This window comes from Alnus glutinosa, chromosome 2 (genome assembly GCF_958979055.1).
Source record: "Alnus glutinosa chromosome 2, dhAlnGlut1.1, whole genome shotgun sequence".
In the NCBI taxonomy this organism is placed as follows: Eukaryota; Viridiplantae; Streptophyta; class Magnoliopsida; order Fagales; family Betulaceae; genus Alnus; species Alnus glutinosa.
The window spans coordinates 39374295-39394119 of NC_084887.1; the positions used below are offsets into that span (position 1 = coordinate 39374295).

At 39.4% G+C, this 19825-nt stretch overlaps 1 protein-coding gene across 1 annotated transcript; it reads left to right on the forward strand.

Annotated features, from left to right (window-relative positions):
• Nucleotides 1-284: 284 nt before the first annotated feature.
• Nucleotides 285-12727, forward strand: LOC133860131 (acetyl-coenzyme A synthetase, chloroplastic/glyoxysomal). The gene is made up of 18 exons (XM_062295803.1): nt 285-1532; nt 1724-1870; nt 1985-2140; nt 2294-2416; nt 2525-2693; nt 5676-5758; nt 6087-6188; nt 6261-6349; nt 6462-6552; nt 7236-7349; nt 9957-10033; nt 10117-10195; nt 10331-10399; nt 10514-10689; nt 10881-10937; nt 11175-11265; nt 11460-11558; nt 12267-12727. The coding sequence occupies exons 1-18, from the start codon at nt 1050-1052 to the stop codon at nt 12450-12452; spliced, it is 2391 nt and encodes a 796-aa protein (XP_062151787.1). The 5' UTR covers nt 285-1049; the 3' UTR covers nt 12453-12727.
• Nucleotides 12728-19825: the final 7098 nt, after the last annotated feature.

Consider the following 19825-nt stretch of genomic DNA (forward strand, 5'->3'; position numbering starts at 1 on the left):
AATATTTTTTTTAAAAAATATATTTATTATATAATTATTAATTAAGAACCTTATTGAATTGGAGACCACAAACGACCGCCGAAATCGCCTAAATCTCGAGCCAACGTGTCGCCGACAACAGGTAAAAAAATGTAATAAGTGCAGGCAGACAGTTCAAAGCATAATACCAGAGCTTGAAGACGTACAAAAACTGATGGTTTTATGACTATATCGAAAAGGAGAAAAAAATAATCGACTATATCGAGAAAGGAGAAAAAAAAAAAATCGATTATAACATTCAACGTTACCTAGTCTGATAGGATGCGCCTCAAACTCCAACGTCAAAAATCTCCCCGTCCTTTCCACCCGATATTTGGTGGTACTACCGTACTAGTCACCATCTGCAATTGTGGCTTTCCGCCGTTGTAATTCCTCTCACCGTTCCGACGGGGCGGAGCCGGGACTCTTCCTCTCTTCATTATAAACGACAATCTTTCCAAGTGTGGGTAGTTGTGTTTCCAAGGTCTGTTACAAAAACAAGTAAAAAAATACGTCTTGATTCCTAGTTGCACAGTCGCTACTCGGCTTACTTTCGTGTTCCGCTTTTGCTCTTTTTTTTTTTAATTTTTTTTTTTTTTGTTCTACAGTTTGAATTAATTATTGAGGTTGTCATCGTTATTACTTGGGTTCCCCTGAAAGTCTGACTTTTGGGTCGCATAATTGAAAAATCCCGATCCAAAGTCAAGCAGCCCAGCCTGCCAGGGAAGCCAACTAGGTTAGCTTCAGAATAATATTATTCCTTTGATGATAATGATTATGACGGATTCAATTCAAACTTCAAAAATAGTTTTAAACCCTGCTTGCTGAAAAATCCCGATCCATGTGTGGTATGCCGGTATTACAAATCCAATAATCGTTGAAGACAGCAAAAACAGAAATATTCTATTAATAATAAAAAATAAAACAATATCTTGGATCTGTAGATGTGTGAATATTTTAGTAGAATTTTATTTCATTGGTTCTCAAAAAATTGTGGAATTTACAAATTAAGAAGTTAGTCAAATAACAGGATGGTCCCTCCCTCTCAGTTTCATAATAAGGTTTTGGACGTCGTGGGTGCTACTCCTCCTCCTCCGGCACCCGGTAGCTCCATAAATTGCTCACTTAACCAAACTCTAATCTTCTTCCGTTCTAAATCCAATACTAGTATTCTTAATCCTCCTCTGCCGGGAAAGAGGGCATCTTCTTGCGTCAATTGTTGGTCGTCCAGATTTGACGGCAGCAGCAGGAGCAACAACAACAACAACAGCAACCGGAGGAGATCAGGTGGTGGTGGTGGAAGGGTGTTAATGGCTTCGTCTCCTCACAAGAATCTGAAGACATCCAATCACCTCCGCCATTTGGATTCAATGAAGACTCTCCCATCGGGCGCCGGAAACATTTCGCATTTGAACGCGGTTGTCTTGGGCGAATCCCTCGCTTCTGAAGAGAATGATCTTGTCTTTCCCAGTGAGGAATTCTCTCGCCAGGCACACGTTCCTTCACCCGAGAAGGTAGCCGCTCTCTCTCTCGCTCCCCTCCTCTTTTTTTTTTTTTTTTTTTTTTTAATTTGAATCTTTGTTTTAAGTTAACATTCATCTTGAGAGCAGTTTCTTTTGCGTTTTGATGAATTCAAAAGATGTTTGCTTTTGTAGTTTTATTTTCTTTTGTTCTGTGTATTATCATGTATCTATTGATCTGTCAGTACCTGGAGATGTATAAAAGATCTATTGAGGACCCCTCTGGATTTTGGTCTGATATCGCATCATCGGAGTTCTATTGGAAAGAGAAATGGGGCCAACAAGTCTTCTTTGAGAATCTTGATGTCAGGAAAGGCAACGTCAAAATTGAGGTCCTTTTTTTTTTTTTTTTTTTTACACTTTTCCGACTTCTTCTACCCTTCTTTGTTAACGCTTAAAAATTCATTAGCTTTGTGCTGGAGTCTTTGATCTGTATCATCTTTCAGTGGTTCAAGGGCGGTGTCACCAACATTTGCTACAATTGCTTGGACAAAAATGTCGAAGCTGGAATTGGTGACAAAATTGCCATTTACTGGGAAGGAAACGAGCCTGGTTTTGATGGCACTTTGACCTACACCCAGCTTCTCCACAAAGTTTGTCAGGTCGATTATTAAATCCCTCACACACCCCACCCACCCACACACACATGCACAAAACAATTATTAAAATATAAAAGAGGATACCAGTTCTTCAATCTGTAATTAGCTTAATGGCTAAAAGAATGTAAAATAAATTTTATCTTATTTCTTTGGCAGCTTGCAAACTACTTAAAAGATATCGGTGTTGAGAAGGGTGATGCTATTGTGGTTTATTTGCCAATGCTAATGGAACTTCCAATTGCAATGCTCGCATGTGCTCGCATTGGTGCTGTTCACTCGGTATTGCATAACATCACTATCCCCCCCTCCCCCCCCTTTTTTTTGCAAAATCCCACATTTTTGTCTATTGTACGCAGAAAAATCTCTGATAGGTTTTCTATTCTTCAGGTTGTATTTGCTGGATTTTCAGCAGAATCTCTTGCCCAAAGGATTATGGACTGCAAGCCAAAGGTTGTGATTACTTGCAATGCTGTGAAAAGGGGTTCAAAGGTTATCCACCTCAAAGACATAGTTGATGCTGCCCTCGTCGAAGCAGCCAGAAATAAAATTTCTGTAGGTGGGAAGATAATTGCTTTGTCATTTAAACACAAAATTCTTTAGTCTTCAAAAACATGCATTTTTAAATTTAAAAGGTCATGCACATTTTAGTCAAGATTTTCTATCTCATGATATATACAATATGGCATATTAAGCACCCACTTCAAAAGGGGAGCTGCTATTCCTTCAGAATGGAAGTCTGGGTCACAACAGTCCACTTGTTATTTTTAATTTCTCTTTGTTGTTTGTTGTTGTAAGTACCTCTATTATTCTTTGATTTAGTAATGAGTTAAGTTTTTTATTTTTCGATTTTTAGAAGATGTGATCATGGAATTTTATGAATATGGAATACCTTGTGATGCTTGGACAACATATGCCAAAGGTCATTATGATCTGAACTGAGGTAAAGTTGTTAGGGTTAATGCCTTAAATCCAATTTGTATGACATTTTTCTATCAATGAAAGTGTTTTATTTTCTGAGATTGCTTGAATATTGGGCATAGTGTATTCATTTGATGAATGTAGTCCATGAGTTGCATTGTATGTGATTTAGGTGTGTTAATGAGATTAATGCATGGAAGATCTAAATCACAATTTGCCTATAACTTTAGTTCGTAGTTGGTGATGAAATTAGACATTTCATTTGATAAGATTATAACATACCAATCATGATGATTTATCTTGATCATGGAAGTAGAGACTTCTGATTAATATGTTGGCTTATTAGGAATACACTAAACTGAACCACTGTAACTTATTATTTTATTAGCTATTGTCATCTAAGTAATTAAACTAATGACTGCATATATCTTTGACTCTTAATCTTGAGAGGATTATCAACTTAGGAGTGAAATGTAGGTTATTTTGATGCATTGGGTGAATGAGCATTGTGGAAACACTATTCCTCAAGATGAAGTCTATATATATATATATATATATATATATATATATAAATGAGAACTACAAGGAGGAGGCTAAGGGAGATCGTTTCCACTGATAATAGGTATGAATAGGTGGGAAAAACAAGTGAGAATGCACACTAATAAATTTCTAGAGGCGGCCCAAGTAGCCGCAAAATGGGCACAGTTGGCACTTCTATTGATTTTCATAGCTTTCCAAGAAAGGGAAGCTGGGAGAAGGGATAAAGCATCAGAAATAATAGGGGAAATCTGCAAGTCGAAGGCAAGGTTAGGGTGATTTAGAGCTAGGATGACCACCTGAGAGTCTCCTTAAAAAATGAGGATATGTAAATGGAGGGAGACAACCAAATTGACAAGAAGCAGGGCTTCCAAGGCCTTGCTTGAGTTGGGATTGCAGGGGGGCTGACTTGGGAGACAACTTTGATGATATGGCCTGAAGAGTTCCTGCAAACAGCAACATGCACTGAGAATGAGTCACAGATAGCGGTGTCAAAATTAATCTTGAAAATTCTGAAGGTGGAGGAGCCCATCTCTCAACTAGGGGAGAATGAGACTTTGAACCCCAAGCAGAGTGGTGTTCCAGAGAAAGCTTCTTGATATGTTTGGCCAAAACGCAAGAGCATCCAGGATTTTTCCTTCATGGCGGGATTTATGATGATTGAACCATAGCATGTCACAAGCCGCGATTTGGAACAAGTGGATATCTTCCTTAGGAATATTCAAAAACTTCCCAGGGGGAAGGAGTCCAAATGAGCTTATATGGGGCAGAGGTGAGGGGGATTCTAAGGTTGAGAATCCTAAGGGCACGGTTCATAAAAAAGGCAATTGATCAAAGGAGAGATTCAAGATTTGGTGGAGGGATTAATGAGATCAGAGATGGTTAGGTTGGAGGAAGCAAGGCTGCTCACATTCTTAGGATTAGGTTTGAATGAGGGGAAAATTGGAATCCAGGGGGAATTCCAGATAGGGACGGGGAGTTAAGGCTAAATTGGTAACACACTCTTGATTCAATAATGTGCTTGACTTTCAAAAGGCCTTTCCATAGCCGGGAACAATTTTCAGGGATGGGAGATGAAAGGAACCTACTATTACCCATGTAATAGTGTAAGAATAATCAAGAGATTCAATAATTTTATTTATAAGTAATTTTTTTTCTACTAGGGGAGGGAGAATGAGAGATTCAAACTAGTGACCTCCGCTTCATTAGGCATGGTCTCTAGCCAATTGAGCTACCCCTCAGGGAAGTTACTAAAATAAATATACTCTATAGAATAGGATTGTAAGAGTATAAGAATAATCAAGAGATTAAATTAGGGACTTAAGATAATTTATTTTCACTTTATTTCGCTATGGATATTTTATGGAGGGGTCAAATACAATTTTAAGAAGTTAGGAAGGTCTTATGTAATCAAATAAATCATAGTGCAATTATATTTTTATAGTGGAGTAAAATATAATTAATGGTAACTTTGGACTAGTTATGAGATAACAAGAGTTGAAGGCCCACTTGAGCTAGGATTTTATTTTTCCCTAAAGTCACTCAAGCTATTTATACCCATTATAGGGGTGCCCGGCTATGTCTTATTTGCCTCTAGGGGGGCGTGCGGCTAGGAGAGAGAGAGAGAGAGAAAAAAAAATTGTTTTCTCAACCTTTTTATAAGTGCTACACGAATACTAGAGAGAATAACAAAGAGAGAGCCAACACTCTTGGATTCTTTCAGAGCAATAAAATCAGGTTTTTGTATTAGCAACATCAAAGGTATGTGTTCTTTAACTTGTCCTTTAAGTTTGTGGAAGATTTTTTTTGAAAATTGTGATTGATTCAAACTAGAAGTAGATCCATGATTAAATTCACTGTGCATAATATGTATGAGATGCATATTAGTTTCTAACAGAAGTATCCACTCTTGAGGATTGGATGTGTTGGCACCGACCGGTTTGGACCTCGGCTTTGGGTTCAGATTGTTGTAAAACCCACTTGACATACCAACATTTTCTTCCCTGTTTACAATAATTTCTCTACAAGGATCTGTTCATCTGTTTTTCTCCATGAGGACATATGTGTTTCCTTTTTCTGGCAGATGTGTGCTTAACCTATGACAACCATTCAGCAATGAAGAGAGAAAGTACTCATTGGCAAGAAGGAAGAGATATATGGTGGCAGGTTAGTTTTAGCACCTCTTCTCATAAAAAGATTCTCATTAAAGATGTTGTGCTTTTACTTATAATTTGTATTCTGCGTTCCGTATCCTTCTTGTATCAATCTGCTTTTAATATGCCTAGGAATTAGAGAGTGCGATATTTGATGTAGAATTCCAATTCCTTGTGTATATTAACTGCATGCCTGTGCTTCATATAAGAGGCTTAATGTCTAATTTTGTAATATATTGCTTGATAGCATTGGATCTGGCATATACTTTATCAATTGTCAATGACTACAAATTTAGGATAATCAGTTTTTGGGTTATTGATGATTTGCGACTGTCTTTCAGGATGTTGTTACTAAGTATCCAACTACTTGTGAGGTGGAGTGGGTTGATGCAGAGGATCCACTTTTTCTGCTCTATACTAGTGGCAGCACTGGAAAGCCAAAGGTAGCTATATTACATGATTTTATTAAGATACATCATTCCTCCTATTGTTTGTTCTAATATAGGTTTCTGAAGGGTGTTCTCCATACAACTGGGGGATATATGGTGTACACTGCAACAACGTTTAAGTATGCATTTGACTACAAACCGTCTGATGTCTACTGGTATCCTTGAGAATTTGCTCATCCTTTAAATCTTAAAGAACTCCCTCACTTAGAAGACGCTCTATATTAATGATATTTGTTGTATCTTATCATATCTTCTTATCAATTTCAGGTGTACAGCTGACTGTGGTTGGATTACTGGGCACAGCTATGTCACTTATGGACCGCTGCTAAATGGAGCATCTGTTGTTGTCTATGAAGGGGTAATGGATTGAGAACTTGTAGAGTAGTTTAACAACTGCTAGTCAAGAAAATGTTACTGGTTGTGGAATAACATTCAAAACTCGGAACAAATTTCACATTCAAATAATAAATTAAATTGGCAAAAAGTCAAATTTGTTGAGCTTGGCATCTAAACTAAAGTTGTTTGTTATTTGATCTCTATTTAAAAACCATTTATCTAGTTATTTTTATAAGTATCTCTCCTTGAGAACCATATCTGTGGTTTTATGTAATTGATGAAAATACTTTGTCTAGTTACACTATAACTATTTTATGAAACTTAATTTTCACACATCTTGGATAACACTAGGAGGGTTTGGTTTGAGACACCAGTAGGCTGTACTGGTATATGGAAGATGCCCAAGAACCCCATGAGCTGTAGTTCAGACAGTCCAAGCCCACATTTTGGATGGCTGTGCATTTTAGTGCATTCATCATGTTATTTTGACTTGCACAAGACTCATTGATGAGAAAAACAAGCAGACGTTTATATGGAACCATATGTAAATGTTCTAATGACTCATATTATATGTTTTTTTTTCCTGGATATAGAGGCCATACATCATGAATACAATGAGAGGTAATATACTGGATTATCAAAAAAGGTAATATACTGGATTTTCAGTTTTGCCATTTAACAGAGAACTCTGTGTATTATCTCCAGGCTCCAAATTATCCTGATTCTGGACGCTGTTGGGACATTGTTGACAAATACAAGGTGGCAATATTCTACACTGCACCCACATTGGTGCGGTCCCTCATGCGTGATGGTGATGAAGTAAGCTACGTTCCTGACCTTACTTGCATATCTGTGGGTGAAATATATATGAAAAGTTGCTATTCAAGATATGATACAACTCAGTTATGCATTTTCCCAGTTATATGGAGTTGGTTCAAAATTCTTTGCTCGTCATTTTGCTTAATCTAGTTTCATAGTTTCTGATATGGGAGAGAAGCAGGATTAAAGACAAACGAAATCTAGCCAGCTAGGGACCCCACATGATAAATTTTGGGTGGAGTGAAGTCTCACTATTTGGTTTTTTAAGTTGATATGCTGCTGGTTTTGCTTTTAGTTAGTTCTTTAATTTCATGAGTCTGGGTAATAACTCTATTCTGAGTGGAGGTTTTTGTTACTGTTTTAAATACACATCTTTAATAATTCATAGCTTGATTAGTCGTGAAGCTTACTACATATGCATTCTTTCCACATAAAGAGTCCTAAATTTGTTGGAAGCAGGTTCCACCAGCCTATGTAAGTCTATGTAGCCTCTCAATCCATATTTTTGATTTAGATGTGATGATTAAAACAATTTAATTATACTCTCTCCATTGGAATTTAATTGTTTGCTTCTCTGTATATTTCCGGTGTACTCAGGGGCGCCTTACGCTTTTAAATAAAACTTTTATTACTTATCAAAAAAAAAAATTTAATTGTTTGCTTTCTTTTTGAGATGTATCAAAATATATCTCCACTGTCTAAAAGTGAAAATTATTCTTTAATTTCCTATAATACGCTTAACTTTTTTCTTGAAAAGCAAATTGGATTCTTATTAACTTATAAAAAAAAAAGAAGTTAAAAGACATTTCAAGAGATCATTATATCTTTAGTTTATTACTAATAGTTCTGCCATATCAAATCCTGACATTGAAATTGGGACAGGAGTAATCGTCTTAAATCTAAATAATAAAACAAAAGTTGAAATACCATCAACGTTGCTCACTGTACCGGAGTTGTGCTGCTGTATTCCTATTTTTATGGGGGGAAGAGAGAGAGAGAGTGATGCAGGACAAATGATAATCAGAAAAATACATGGAAAAATTATGATGAGGAGGAAGAAGCTAGGGGAAGGGAGAAGAGAAGGGGAGAGAAAGAGAGAAGAAAAAGGGGGAACAAAGGTGTTGTAGGGGTGCTACTGGCACGGAGTGATCGAATCATGTGACTGTTGATAGAAAACAATCACATAGGCTTTGATACTAAAATTGATGCAGGACAAACGGTAATGACAAAAATATACAACAAAATTAAGACAAAGAGAGGAGGAAGAAGCTAAGGGAGGGGTGAAGAGAAAGAAAGGGGGAGAAAGAGAGAAGCCAGAGGAAGTGGAAGGGGGAGAAGAGAGAAAGAGAGGAGAAAAAGGGGGAAGAAAGAGAGAATAACCAATTCTTCCAAGTCTACCTTCATTGGACTACAAATCATACTTAAATAGACTCATAGGTCCACCTATTTATTGATTTATTTAACTTAATTTAGGGCAATGCCCATTTATTGAATTGTCCAAAATAATCTAAGACAATGTATATTTATTGAATTACAAAAATACTCTTGACTCTTGAAAATTAAATACTAACAGCTCCATTAATTTTTTTTGATAAGTAAATGAAATTTTATAAGAAAAGCGTAAGGCGCCCCTCTAAGTACACTGAAAGTATGCACAAGGAAACGCCTAAGAAGGCAAAGAAAAACGAACAAGAAAATCTGAAAAGCTAATAGACACGGGTGACAAAAAAGCCTCCGTCCAAAGATACAATATATGTAAAAACGATGCAACAATATTCTCCATGGAATTCTCCAAGTCTTCAAAACACCTAAGATTTCTCTCATTCCAAACACACCAAAGAATGCAAATAGGCACCATCTTCCAAACTGCAACACTCCTTGACCTACCCGCCTTCCACCAACAAGAAAATAAATCGACAACTCTCCTAGGCATAACCCAAGACATACCAAACCGAGAAAAGACATGATTCCACAAAGTAGAAGCCACATCACAATGAAGAAGAAGGTGGTCCACAGTTTCCCCATCTCTTTTGCACAAGTAGCATCTATCCACAATGATGATCTTTCGCTTCCTGAGATTATCCGCTGTAAGAATCTTTCCAAGGGCTGCCGACCACGCAAAGAACGCCGCTCTCGAAGGAGCCTGAGTCCTCCACACACTCTTCCAAGGGAAACTACTACCCTCACCGCCGGCCAATGAGCTGAAATAGGACTTAACCTTGAACACCCCTTTCTTGGAAGTGACCCACCTAAGCCTGTCAGCACTATCTCTACTCACCATAGCTAAATGTAACACATGAAAGAAGGATGCAAAGACACCCACTTCCCAGTCATGCGCCTCTCTAACAAAGCTCACATTCCACTGGATAGAGCTGCCCAAAACCTCCATATTATCCACAACGGAAGCATCCTTCATCCGAGCAATACCAAAAAGAACAGGAAAAGCTTCCTTCAACACCCCATTAATTAATAGGACCTAAATAAAATTAAGTGGACCAATATTTTATGCTTCGCTCCTTGCATCAAGAGAGATGCAATACCCAAAAGCTGTCCTGTTCTTAAGTTTCATAATGCATTTATTGATGTGAACGATTGTCATTTATGCAGTATGTTACCCGCTACTCAAGGAAATCCTTACGGGTCCTTGGAAGTGTAGGCGAGCCTATTAATCCAAGTGCATGGAGGTTATCTGCTCTGTCTTATTGTTATGATCCAAAATACTTTTCTTTTCATAAAAATAATAATAAGACATTCCACTTTCTCTCAGGTGGTTTTTCAACATAGTTGGAGATTCAAGGTGCCCTATATCTGACACTTGGTGGCAAACTGAAACTGGTGGCTTCATGGTAGTTTAGTTCTTTCTTATATGTTATGGTGATTGCAGCCATCAGGCATTGTTTCAAGTAGAAATATCTGTTTATATGTGGCCATCCTTTTCTGTTGAGATCTATTGTAAATAATTCACAATTTTTACTTGGCAGATTACTCCATTACCGGGTGCTTGGCCGCAGAAGCCTGGTTCTGCCACTTTTCCTTTCTTTGGGGTTCAGGTCTTTCATGCATAGCTAATATATGGATGCTATCATCTAACATATTAGTTTAATCTTTGTTTTTTTCACTAATTTTATACTTATCCAGCACTGTCTTATTTGGGTGAATTGCAGCCTGTCATAGTGGATGAGAAGGGTGTTGAGATTGAAGGCGAGTGTAATGGGTTTCTATGTGTGAAAAACTCATGGCCAGGGGCATTCCGAACACTTTATGGCGATCATGAAAGATATGAAACGACATACTTCAAGCCATTTCCTGGCTATTATTTCAGTGGTGATGGCTGCAGCAGGTAAGTAATGATTATTAATTGTTATTTTATCAGTCTGTATGATAATATTTGTTATGGATCTTGATATGCATTTTTGTACTTGAATCAATCTGTGCACGAAATCGCGTCTCCAAAAAGAATCTGTAAACCAAGACACAAGACATGCAAATGACTGGGATGATTGTGTTAAGCTATCTACATCTATGTTTCAGGGACAAGGACGGATACCTCTGGCTTACTGGAAGAGTTGACGATGTTATCAATGTTAGGTATCTTTTGGATTTCATAATTTTTCCTCTTGTGATCCTCTTCATATTTGGACAAGCAAGTGAAGTGCATATGTACATACATATAAAATATGTACATACTTTCATTAACTTACTGATTTTTACACATTTTCAGTAAAAATTGGCATCTCTCTCAACATGTCAGCATTCTGTTGTTAGGAAGAAACCATGAAAGTTTTTTCACATTGCGTTTATCTGATAGTTTAAAAATATGTGCAGTGGTCATCGAATTGGCACAGCAGAAGTGGAATCTGCTCTAGTCTCACATCCTCAATGTGCAGAAGCTGCTGTGGTTGGTGTTGAGCATGAGGTAAAGCTTTGGCATGCGTGTGTTCTAGTTGGTTGGTGTGAGAGAGAGAGAGAGAGAGAGAGAGAGAGAGAGAGGGGGGGGGGGGGGGGGGGGGGGAGGCAGCTTGATAGGTGCATTTCACAACTAAAATGTAGGTTACAGGTGCTTGCTTGTACCAAGTATGTCTAAAGCAACTACTGTATTTGGTGCTGTAGGTTAAAGGCCAGGGTATTTATGCATTTGTTACTCTTGTGGAGGGTGTTCCGTACAGCGAAGAACTGCGGAAAAGCCTTATCATCATAGTTCGGAATCAGGTTTATATTTAGTCCACTGCACTTTGTTTCATATGAAAACTAAAATTTCAAATACACTCTTTACCTAATAGTGCAATCAGTACCCAATATAGTGTTACAGAATCTTTTTGGGAGATTCATTTTGTTGTACCTGGATGAATTCTCACATTACCTAAGTTCTAATGAAAGAAATGAAGCGTTCCTTTACAAAACGTATTGCCTTTGCTCATGATTTTTTAATGTGGTTGATATCATCTATCTTCGTCAAACATACTGAAGCTCTTACCCGGTCAGTTTATCCTCAATTGACTTTGGTTTTTATGCTTCCAATAATATCATCTCACGTCATTGGCTACTGGCGGCCCTTGGGGGTTGGTTTCAAGCATGTCACTTATAATGGGGTTTAATTGCTGGGTTCAGCTCCCTGCCGAAAACAGTTAATTTGTCCTGGTTTTTGAGCACAAGGATTAGTAGGTAATAATGTCATAAAGCATGATCAACTGTCCGTCGTATAACCACTTTAAGGACTCCCTTGTATCAGACTACTGATATGTAAATTAACTGACTTGAGGCTGAGATTGTGAGCCTTACAATTAAGCCAACCCTATTCCCCGCCACTGATATCCAAGTTAATGATTAATTCATTTTCATGTACGGAGATTAACACATACAAATATATAAATTCATGAATCATGTATTCTAAAGTTTCATACTAGTTCATCCTTTCAGATTGGAGCCTTTGCTGCACCTGACAAAATCCACTGGGCGCCTGGCCTTCCAAAAACTAGGAGTGGAAAGATAATGAGGAGGATTTTGAGAAAAATTGCATCCAGGCAGTTAGATGAGCTTGGAGACACTAGCACCCTAGCAGATCCAAATGTGGTCGATCAGCTAATTGCACTTGCTGATTGCTGAAACTGCACATTTGTAATATGGAAGGCACCTCCATCAGGTTATTCAGAATTGTAATATCCAGAATTGTTACAGGCGTGCAGTAACAGTTGTTAATTTGAGCAATAGAATAAAGAGCCCGTTAATGTTTTGTTATTTGCCCAACATCCTTCCCCTCCAGGGCTTCTACATGGACTTCCTTTCAAACATATAGGACACTAATTTATTGGTGCTATTTACAGGTTTGGATGCTTGTGTATTATTTGTTTTGATGACATTAATTTTACCTTTATATCCAACGACCTGCTTCTGCAGTGATAACTATCTATTACTAACATTCTTTTGTACCAAAAAGAAAAGGTTAGGAAACAACAGACCCTGGGACACTAATTCCTGAACTGGCTCGGGTCTTTGTTGCAGTTGGTATTTTTAGGTTAAAAGCCAACGAGCAATGAAGAAGCAAATAATTGACTGTTTTACACAATTTATTTTTGTAGCCTTCTTTCAAAGGAGGTCTCCAGGATAGAATAGTATTGCTATGTTAAATGCATAATTTAGAAGTGTTGAAATTTGAAGATAATTTTTATGTCAATTAGCTAACTTGTTAGTTCTTGATGAAAATATTTTGGCTTCTTAAATTACTACCTTTTTGTCATTTGCACCTCTAAACTATCAAGTGCAATACCCTTCTCCCTTTTTTTTTTTTTTTTTTTTTTTTTTTCTAATTAAATATGGGAAAAAGGTTATAAGGGAGGATGTTTTCTACTTTTAGTCCGAATGGAAGCGAAAATGAGAGATTATATGGAAATGCCTCGAAAAGCAAGGGTTCAGGGTTTAGGATTTAGCGTTTTAGGTTTTACGGTTTAGGGTTTAGGGTTTAGAGTGTAGGGTTTTAGGGTTTTAGGGTTTTAGGGTTTAGGGTTTAGGGTTTAGGGTTTTAGGGTTTAGGGTATGATGCAGAACGCGAGTGTGAGTCCGATCAGAAGAAACCTTGAACATACAACTTTTATCAACAATTTTTTATTATTTTTTTATTTTTTGCGTAAAACGGAACAGAATTGGTACACTCTCGGTGTTTCTAATATTTTAAGAGCGAGAGATATGAATTTGAAATCTTTTTGGTACACCAAAATTCGATTCACTAACATACGATGCAAAACGCGAGTCTGAGTCCGATCGGAAGAAATCTTGAACATACAACTTTTACTACCAATTTTTTGCGTCAACTGGAGCAGAATCAGTACACCCCCGGTGTTTTTAATATTTTAAGAGCGAGAGATCTGAATTTGAAATCTTTTCGGTACATTAAAATTCGATTCACAAACGTACAATGCAGAACGTGAGTATGAGTCGGATCGGAAGAAAACCTTGAACATACAACTTTTATAAACATTTTTCCTTTTAATTTTTGGCATCAGACAGAATAGAATCGGTACACCCTCGGTGTTTTTAATATTTTAAGAACGAGAGATCTAGATTTGAAATCTTTTCGGTACACCAAAATTCAATTTACTAATTGTAACACCTTTTATTTTAAGATATTGAATATAATATTTAAAAATAGGATGTAAGGCCTAATAATAGAAATGAAATAAATATGAATATTTATGAAACAATTTAGATATAAATATTTAAGAGATTAAGTATTTGTTAGAGGTATATTTATAGGTCTAAGTTATTAAGTGGTTTAATAAACCTAAAATAAAAGAGAAAGCATGACATAATAAGTAGATCGACCTAATGTTCAAATAGATTGATTGACTTACTGTTCAAATAGATCGATCGACTTAGAAATAGATCGATTGACTTTCTGCATCAAATAACATATTCTCGCCCGAAAACCTGTGTTTTGGATATTTTATCAAATCTTCGATCTTAGCCTTTCCCCAGCCGTTGGATACGATCGTTTTTGGACGATCTTGGCCGTCCAAACCACTATAAAACAGGAATCCACCCCTCGAATCAATCGCACACCTCTCTTTTCTCATTTCTCTTGAATCTCTCTCAGTTTCTCACCCGGTCTCTCTATGCTCTCTTCTTCTGTGATTTTGGTGCATCATACAAAAGGCAGAGAAGCCTTTCTTCTCTGTTTTCTCTTGTTTCCAACAGCAAAGAAGAAGAACTTCTCTCCCTCTCTTTTCTCTCTCACGGTTTGCAGTAAGAAGAAACTATCTTCTCTTCTCTTTCTCTCTGTTTTCCATTTCTTCTTCTTTAGTACAGTAGCCCATCCTTAGAAGAAGAAGACCAGAAGAAGGTAATCTCTCTCTCGAGCTCTCTTTCTCTCCCTCAACCTCTCTCTGTCTCTCGGGTTCCCCTGTAGTAAGAGAAGAAAAAGGGAGGAAAGGAAAGAAAATAAAAGAGAAAAGAAAACGGAAATCAGGAGGAAAGAAAAGAAAACAATGAGTTCTCTCTCTCTCGGCCGGTCTCTTTGATGGGTTTGTGTGTGTTTTACAAAATATCCCAAGAATATTATGGGTAAGTTTCGGATCGGCGTAAAATTTTGCTTCGGGGAAGATATTGTCAGCGAGGATGTCCTCGGAAATTTTCGAAGCGTTCTGTGACCTTTTGCTCAAAATCCGGCGCTCCGGACTTCCCAAAAAATGTTGGCCTTCTGAAGTGAACAATTGGGGTCGGGGGCCGCGAAATGAACTCTAAATGACAAGTTCCGCGCGTCTACGTTATCGCCTTGACTGTATCTACGTGCTCGTAAAATTTCGTGCCAAACAAATGAGTGGAAAACCTTGTTTTGTGGCAAACGGTTAGGATCGGACCCCACCTTCTAAAAACAGCAGGTTTTCTTGCATTTTCGGATCGGCGTAAGATTTTGCCCTGGGGTAGATATTGTCGGCGGGGATGTCCTTGTAAATTTTAGAAGCGTTTTGTGACATTTTGCTCAAAATCCGACGTCCCGAACTTTCCAAAAAATGTTGACCTTCTGAAGCGAACAATTGGGGTTGGGGGCCGCGAAACGAACTCTAAATGATGAGTTCAGTGAGTCCACGTGATTGCATTGACTGTATCTACGTGCTTGTAAAATTTCCGTCCAAACGGGTGAGCGGAATACCCTGATTTGTGGCAAACGGTCAAGATCAGACCCCAAATTCTAAAAATAGCAGGTTTTTTTGCAGTTTCGGATCGGCGTAAAATTTTAACCCGGGGTAGATATTGTCGGCGGGGACGTCCTCGAAAATTTTCGAAGCGTTCTGTGGCCTTTCGCGCAAAATTCGGCGTTCTAGATTTTCCAAAAAATGTTGGCCTTCGGAAGCGAACAATTGGGGTCGGGGGCCGCGAAACGAACTCTAAATGACAAGTTCAGTGAGTCCATATGATCGCTTTGACTGTATCTACGTGCTCGTAAAATTTCGTGCCAAACGGGTGAGCGGAATACCCTGATTTGTGGCAAATGGTCAAGATCGGACCCCACCTTCTAAAAATAGCAGGTTTTTTTGCAATTTCGGATCGGCGTAAAATTTTGCCCCGGGGTAGATATTGTCGGAGGGGACGTCCTCGCAAATTTTCGAAGTGTTCTGTGGCCTTTCGCTCAAAATTCGGCGTTCCAGACTTTCCAAAAAATGTTGGCCTTCGGAAACGAACAATTGGGGTCAGGGGTCGCGAAACGAACTCTAAATGACAAGTTCAGTGAGTCCACGTGATCACTTTGACTGTATCTACGTTCTCGTAAAATTTCGTGCCAAACGGGTGAGCGGAATACCTTGATTTGTGGCAAACGGTCAAGATCGGATCCCACCTTCTAAAAATAATAGGTTTTTTTGCAGTTTCGGATCAGCGTAAAATTTTGACCCGGGGTAGATATTGTCGGTGGGGACGTCCTCGTAAATTTTTGAAGCGTTCTGTGGAATTTCGCTCAAAATCCGGCGTTCCTTACTTTCCAAAAAATGTTGGCCTTCGGAAGCGAACAGTTGGGGTCGGGGGTCGCGAAACGAACTCTAAACGAGCAGTTCCGCGTGTCCACGTAATCGCCTTGACAGTATTTACGTGCTCGTAAAATTTCCTACCAAACGAATGAGCGAAAAACCCTGATTTGTGGCAAACGGTTAGGATCGGACCCCAACTTCTAAAAATAGCAGGTTCTTTTGCAGTTTCGGATAGGCGTACAATTTTGCCCCGGGGAAGATATTGTCGGCGGGGACGTCCTCGTAAATTTTCGAAGCGTTCTGTGACCTTTCGCTCAAAATCCGGCGTTCCAGACTTTCCAAAAAATGTTGGCCTTTGGAAGCGAACAATTGGGGTCGGGGGCCGCGAAACAAACTCTAAATGACAAGTTCAGTGAGTCCACGTGATTGCTTTGACTGTATCTACGTGCTCGTAAAATTTCGTGTCAAACGGGTGAGCGAAATACCCTGATTTGTGGCAAACGGTCAAGATCGGACACCACCTTCTAAAAATAGCAGGTTTTTTTGCAGTTTTTCGTATCAGCGTAAAATTTTGCCCCGGGGTAGATATTGTCGGCGGGGACGTTCTCGAAATTTTTTGAAGGGTTCTGTGACCTTTCGTTCAAAATTCGGCGTTCTAGACTTTCCAAAAAATGTTGGCCTTAGGAAGCGAACAATTGGGGTCGGGGGCCGCGAAACGAACTCTAAATGACGAGTTCAGTGACTCCACGTGATCGCCTTGGCTGTATCTACGTGCTCGTAAAATTTCGATCCAAACGGGTGAGCGGAATACCCTGATTTGTGGCAAACGGTCAAGATCGGACCCCACGTCTAAAAATAACAGGTTTTTTTGCAGTTTCGGATCGGCGTAAAATTTTGCCACGGGGTAGATATTGTCAGCGGGGACGTCATCTTAAATTTTTGAAGCGTTCTGTGACCCTTTTCAGAAAATCCAGCGTTCCGGATTTTCCAAAAAATGTTGGCCTTCGGAAGCGAACAATTGGGGTTGGGGGCCGCGAAACAAACTCTGAATGATGAGTTCAGTGAGTCCACGTGATCGCCTTGACTGTATCTACGTGCTCGTAAAATTTCATTCCAAACGGGTGAGCGGAATACCCTGATTTGTGGCAAACAGTCAAGATCGGACCCCACTTTCTAAAAATAGCAGGTTTTTTTTTTGCAGTTTTTGATTGGCGTAAAATTTTACCCCAGGGTAGATATTGTCGGCCGGGATGTCATCGTAAATTTTTAAAGCGTTTTGTGACCTTTTTCTCGAAATCCGGCGGTCCGGACTTTCGAAAAAATATTGGCCTTCGGAAGCGAACAATTGGGGTCGGGGGCACGAAACGAACTCTGAATGACGAGTTAAGTGAGTCCACGTGATCGCCTTGACTGTATATACGTGCTCGTAAAATTTAGATCCAAATGGGTGAGCGGAATACCATAATTTATGGCAAACGGTCAAGATCGGACCCCACTTTCTAAAAATAGCAGGTTTTTTTTTTTTGCAGTTTTGGATCGGCGTAATATTTTGTCCCGGGGTAGATATTGTTAGCGGGGACGTCATCGTAAATTTTTGAAGCGTTCTGTGACCTTTTTTAGAAAATCCGGCGTTCCGGACTTTCCAAAAAATGTTGGCCTTAGGAAGCGAACAATTGGGGTCGGGGGCCGCGAAACGAACTCCAAATGACAAGTTCAGTGAATCCACGTGATCGCCTTGACTGTATCTACGTGCTAGGAAAATTTCGTGCTTAACGGATGAGCGGAAAACCTTGATTTTTGGAAAACACTCAAGATCGGACCCCACCTTCAAAAAATAGAAGGATTTTTTGCATTTTCGGATCGTCGTAAAATTTTGCTCTGGGGTAGATATTGTCGGCGAGGACGTCCTCGTAAATTTTTGAAGCATTCTTTGATATTTTACTCAAAATCCGGCGTTCTGGACTTCCCGAAATATGTCGGCCTTCTGAAGCGAACAATAGGTGTCGGGGGCCACGAAACGAACTCTAAATGACAAGATCCGCGCGTCCACGTAATCGCCTTGACTGTATCTACGTGCTCGTAAAATTTCGTACCAAACGGATGCGTGGAAAACCCTGATTTGTGGCAAACTGTTAGGATCGGACCCCACCTTCTAATAATAGCAGGTTTTTTTGCAATTTCGGATTGGCGTAAAATTTTGCCACGGGGTAGATATTGTCGGCGTGGACATCCTCGTAAATTTTCGAAGCGTTCTTTGACATTATCTCAAAATCCGGCGTTCTAGAATTTCCAAAAAATGTCGGCCTTCTGAAGCGAACAAGAGGTGTCGGGGGCCGCAAAACGAACTCTAAATGACAAGTTCCGCGCGTCCACGAAATCACCTTGACTGTATCTACGTACTCTCAAAATTTCGTACCAAACGGATGAGCGGAAAACCCTGATTTGTGGCAAACGGTCAGGATCGGACCCAACCTTCTAAAAATAGCATGTTTTTTTTGATGTTTTGGATCGGCGTACAATTTTTCCCCGGGGTAGATATTGTCGGCGGGAACGCCCTTGTAAATTTTCGAAGCGTTCTGTGACCTTTTTCTCGAAATCCGGTGGTCCGAACTTTCGAAAATATGTTGGCCTTCGGAAGCGAACAATTGGGGTCGGGGGCCGCGAAACGAACTCTAAATGACGAGTTCAGTGAGTCCACGTGATCACCTTGACTGTATCTACGTGCTCATAAAATTTCGTGCCAAACGGGTGAGCGGAATACCCTGATTTGTGGCAAACGGTCAAGATCGGACCCCAAATTCTAAAAATAGCAAGTTTTTTTCTTTGCAGTTTCGGATCGGTGTAAAATTTTAACCCGGGGTAGATATTGTCGGCGGGGACGTCCTCGAAAATTTTCGAAGGGTTCTGTGGCCTTTCGCGCAAAATTCGGCGTTCCGGACTTTCCAAAAAATGTTGGCCTTCGGAAGCGAACAATTGGGGTCGGGGGCCGCGAAACGAACTCTAAATGACAAGTTCAGTGAGTCCACGTGATCGCTTTGACTGTATCTACGTACACGTAAAATTTCGTGCCAAACGGGTGAGCGGAATACCCTGATTTGTGGCAAACAGTCAAGATCGGACCCCACCTTCTAAAAATAGCAGGTTTTTTTGCAATTTCGGATCGGCGTAAAATTTTGCCCCGGGGTAGATATTGTCGGCGGGGACGTCCTCGAAAATTTTCGAAGCGTTCTGTGGCCTTTCGCTCAAAATTCGGCGTTCCAGACTTTCCAAAAAATGTTGGCCTTCGGAAGCGAACAATTAGGGTCAGGGGCCGCGAAACGAACTCTAAATGACAAGTTCAGTGAGTCCACGTGATCAATTTGACTGTATCTACGTTCTCGTAAAATTTCGTGCCAAACGGGTGAGCGGAATACCCTGATTTGTTGCAAACGGTCAAGATCGGATCCCACCTTCTAAAAATAACAGGTTTTCTTGCAGTTTCGGATCGGCGTAAAATTTTGACCCGGGGTAGATATTGTCGGT

Bases quoted from the DNA above. Each gene is read 5' to 3' on its own strand.
- LOC133860131 (XM_062295803.1), top strand. From the start codon at position 1,050: ATGGTCCCTCCCTCTCAGTTTCATAATAAGGTTTTGGACGTCGTGGGT. The intron at 7,350-9,956 runs GTAAGCTACGTT...TCATTTATGCAG, and splicing joins TCATGCGTGATGGTGATGAA to TATGTTACCCGCTACTCAAG. The intron at 10,690-10,880 runs GTAAGTAATGAT...TCTATGTTTCAG, and splicing joins AGTGGTGATGGCTGCAGCAG to GGACAAGGACGGATACCTCT.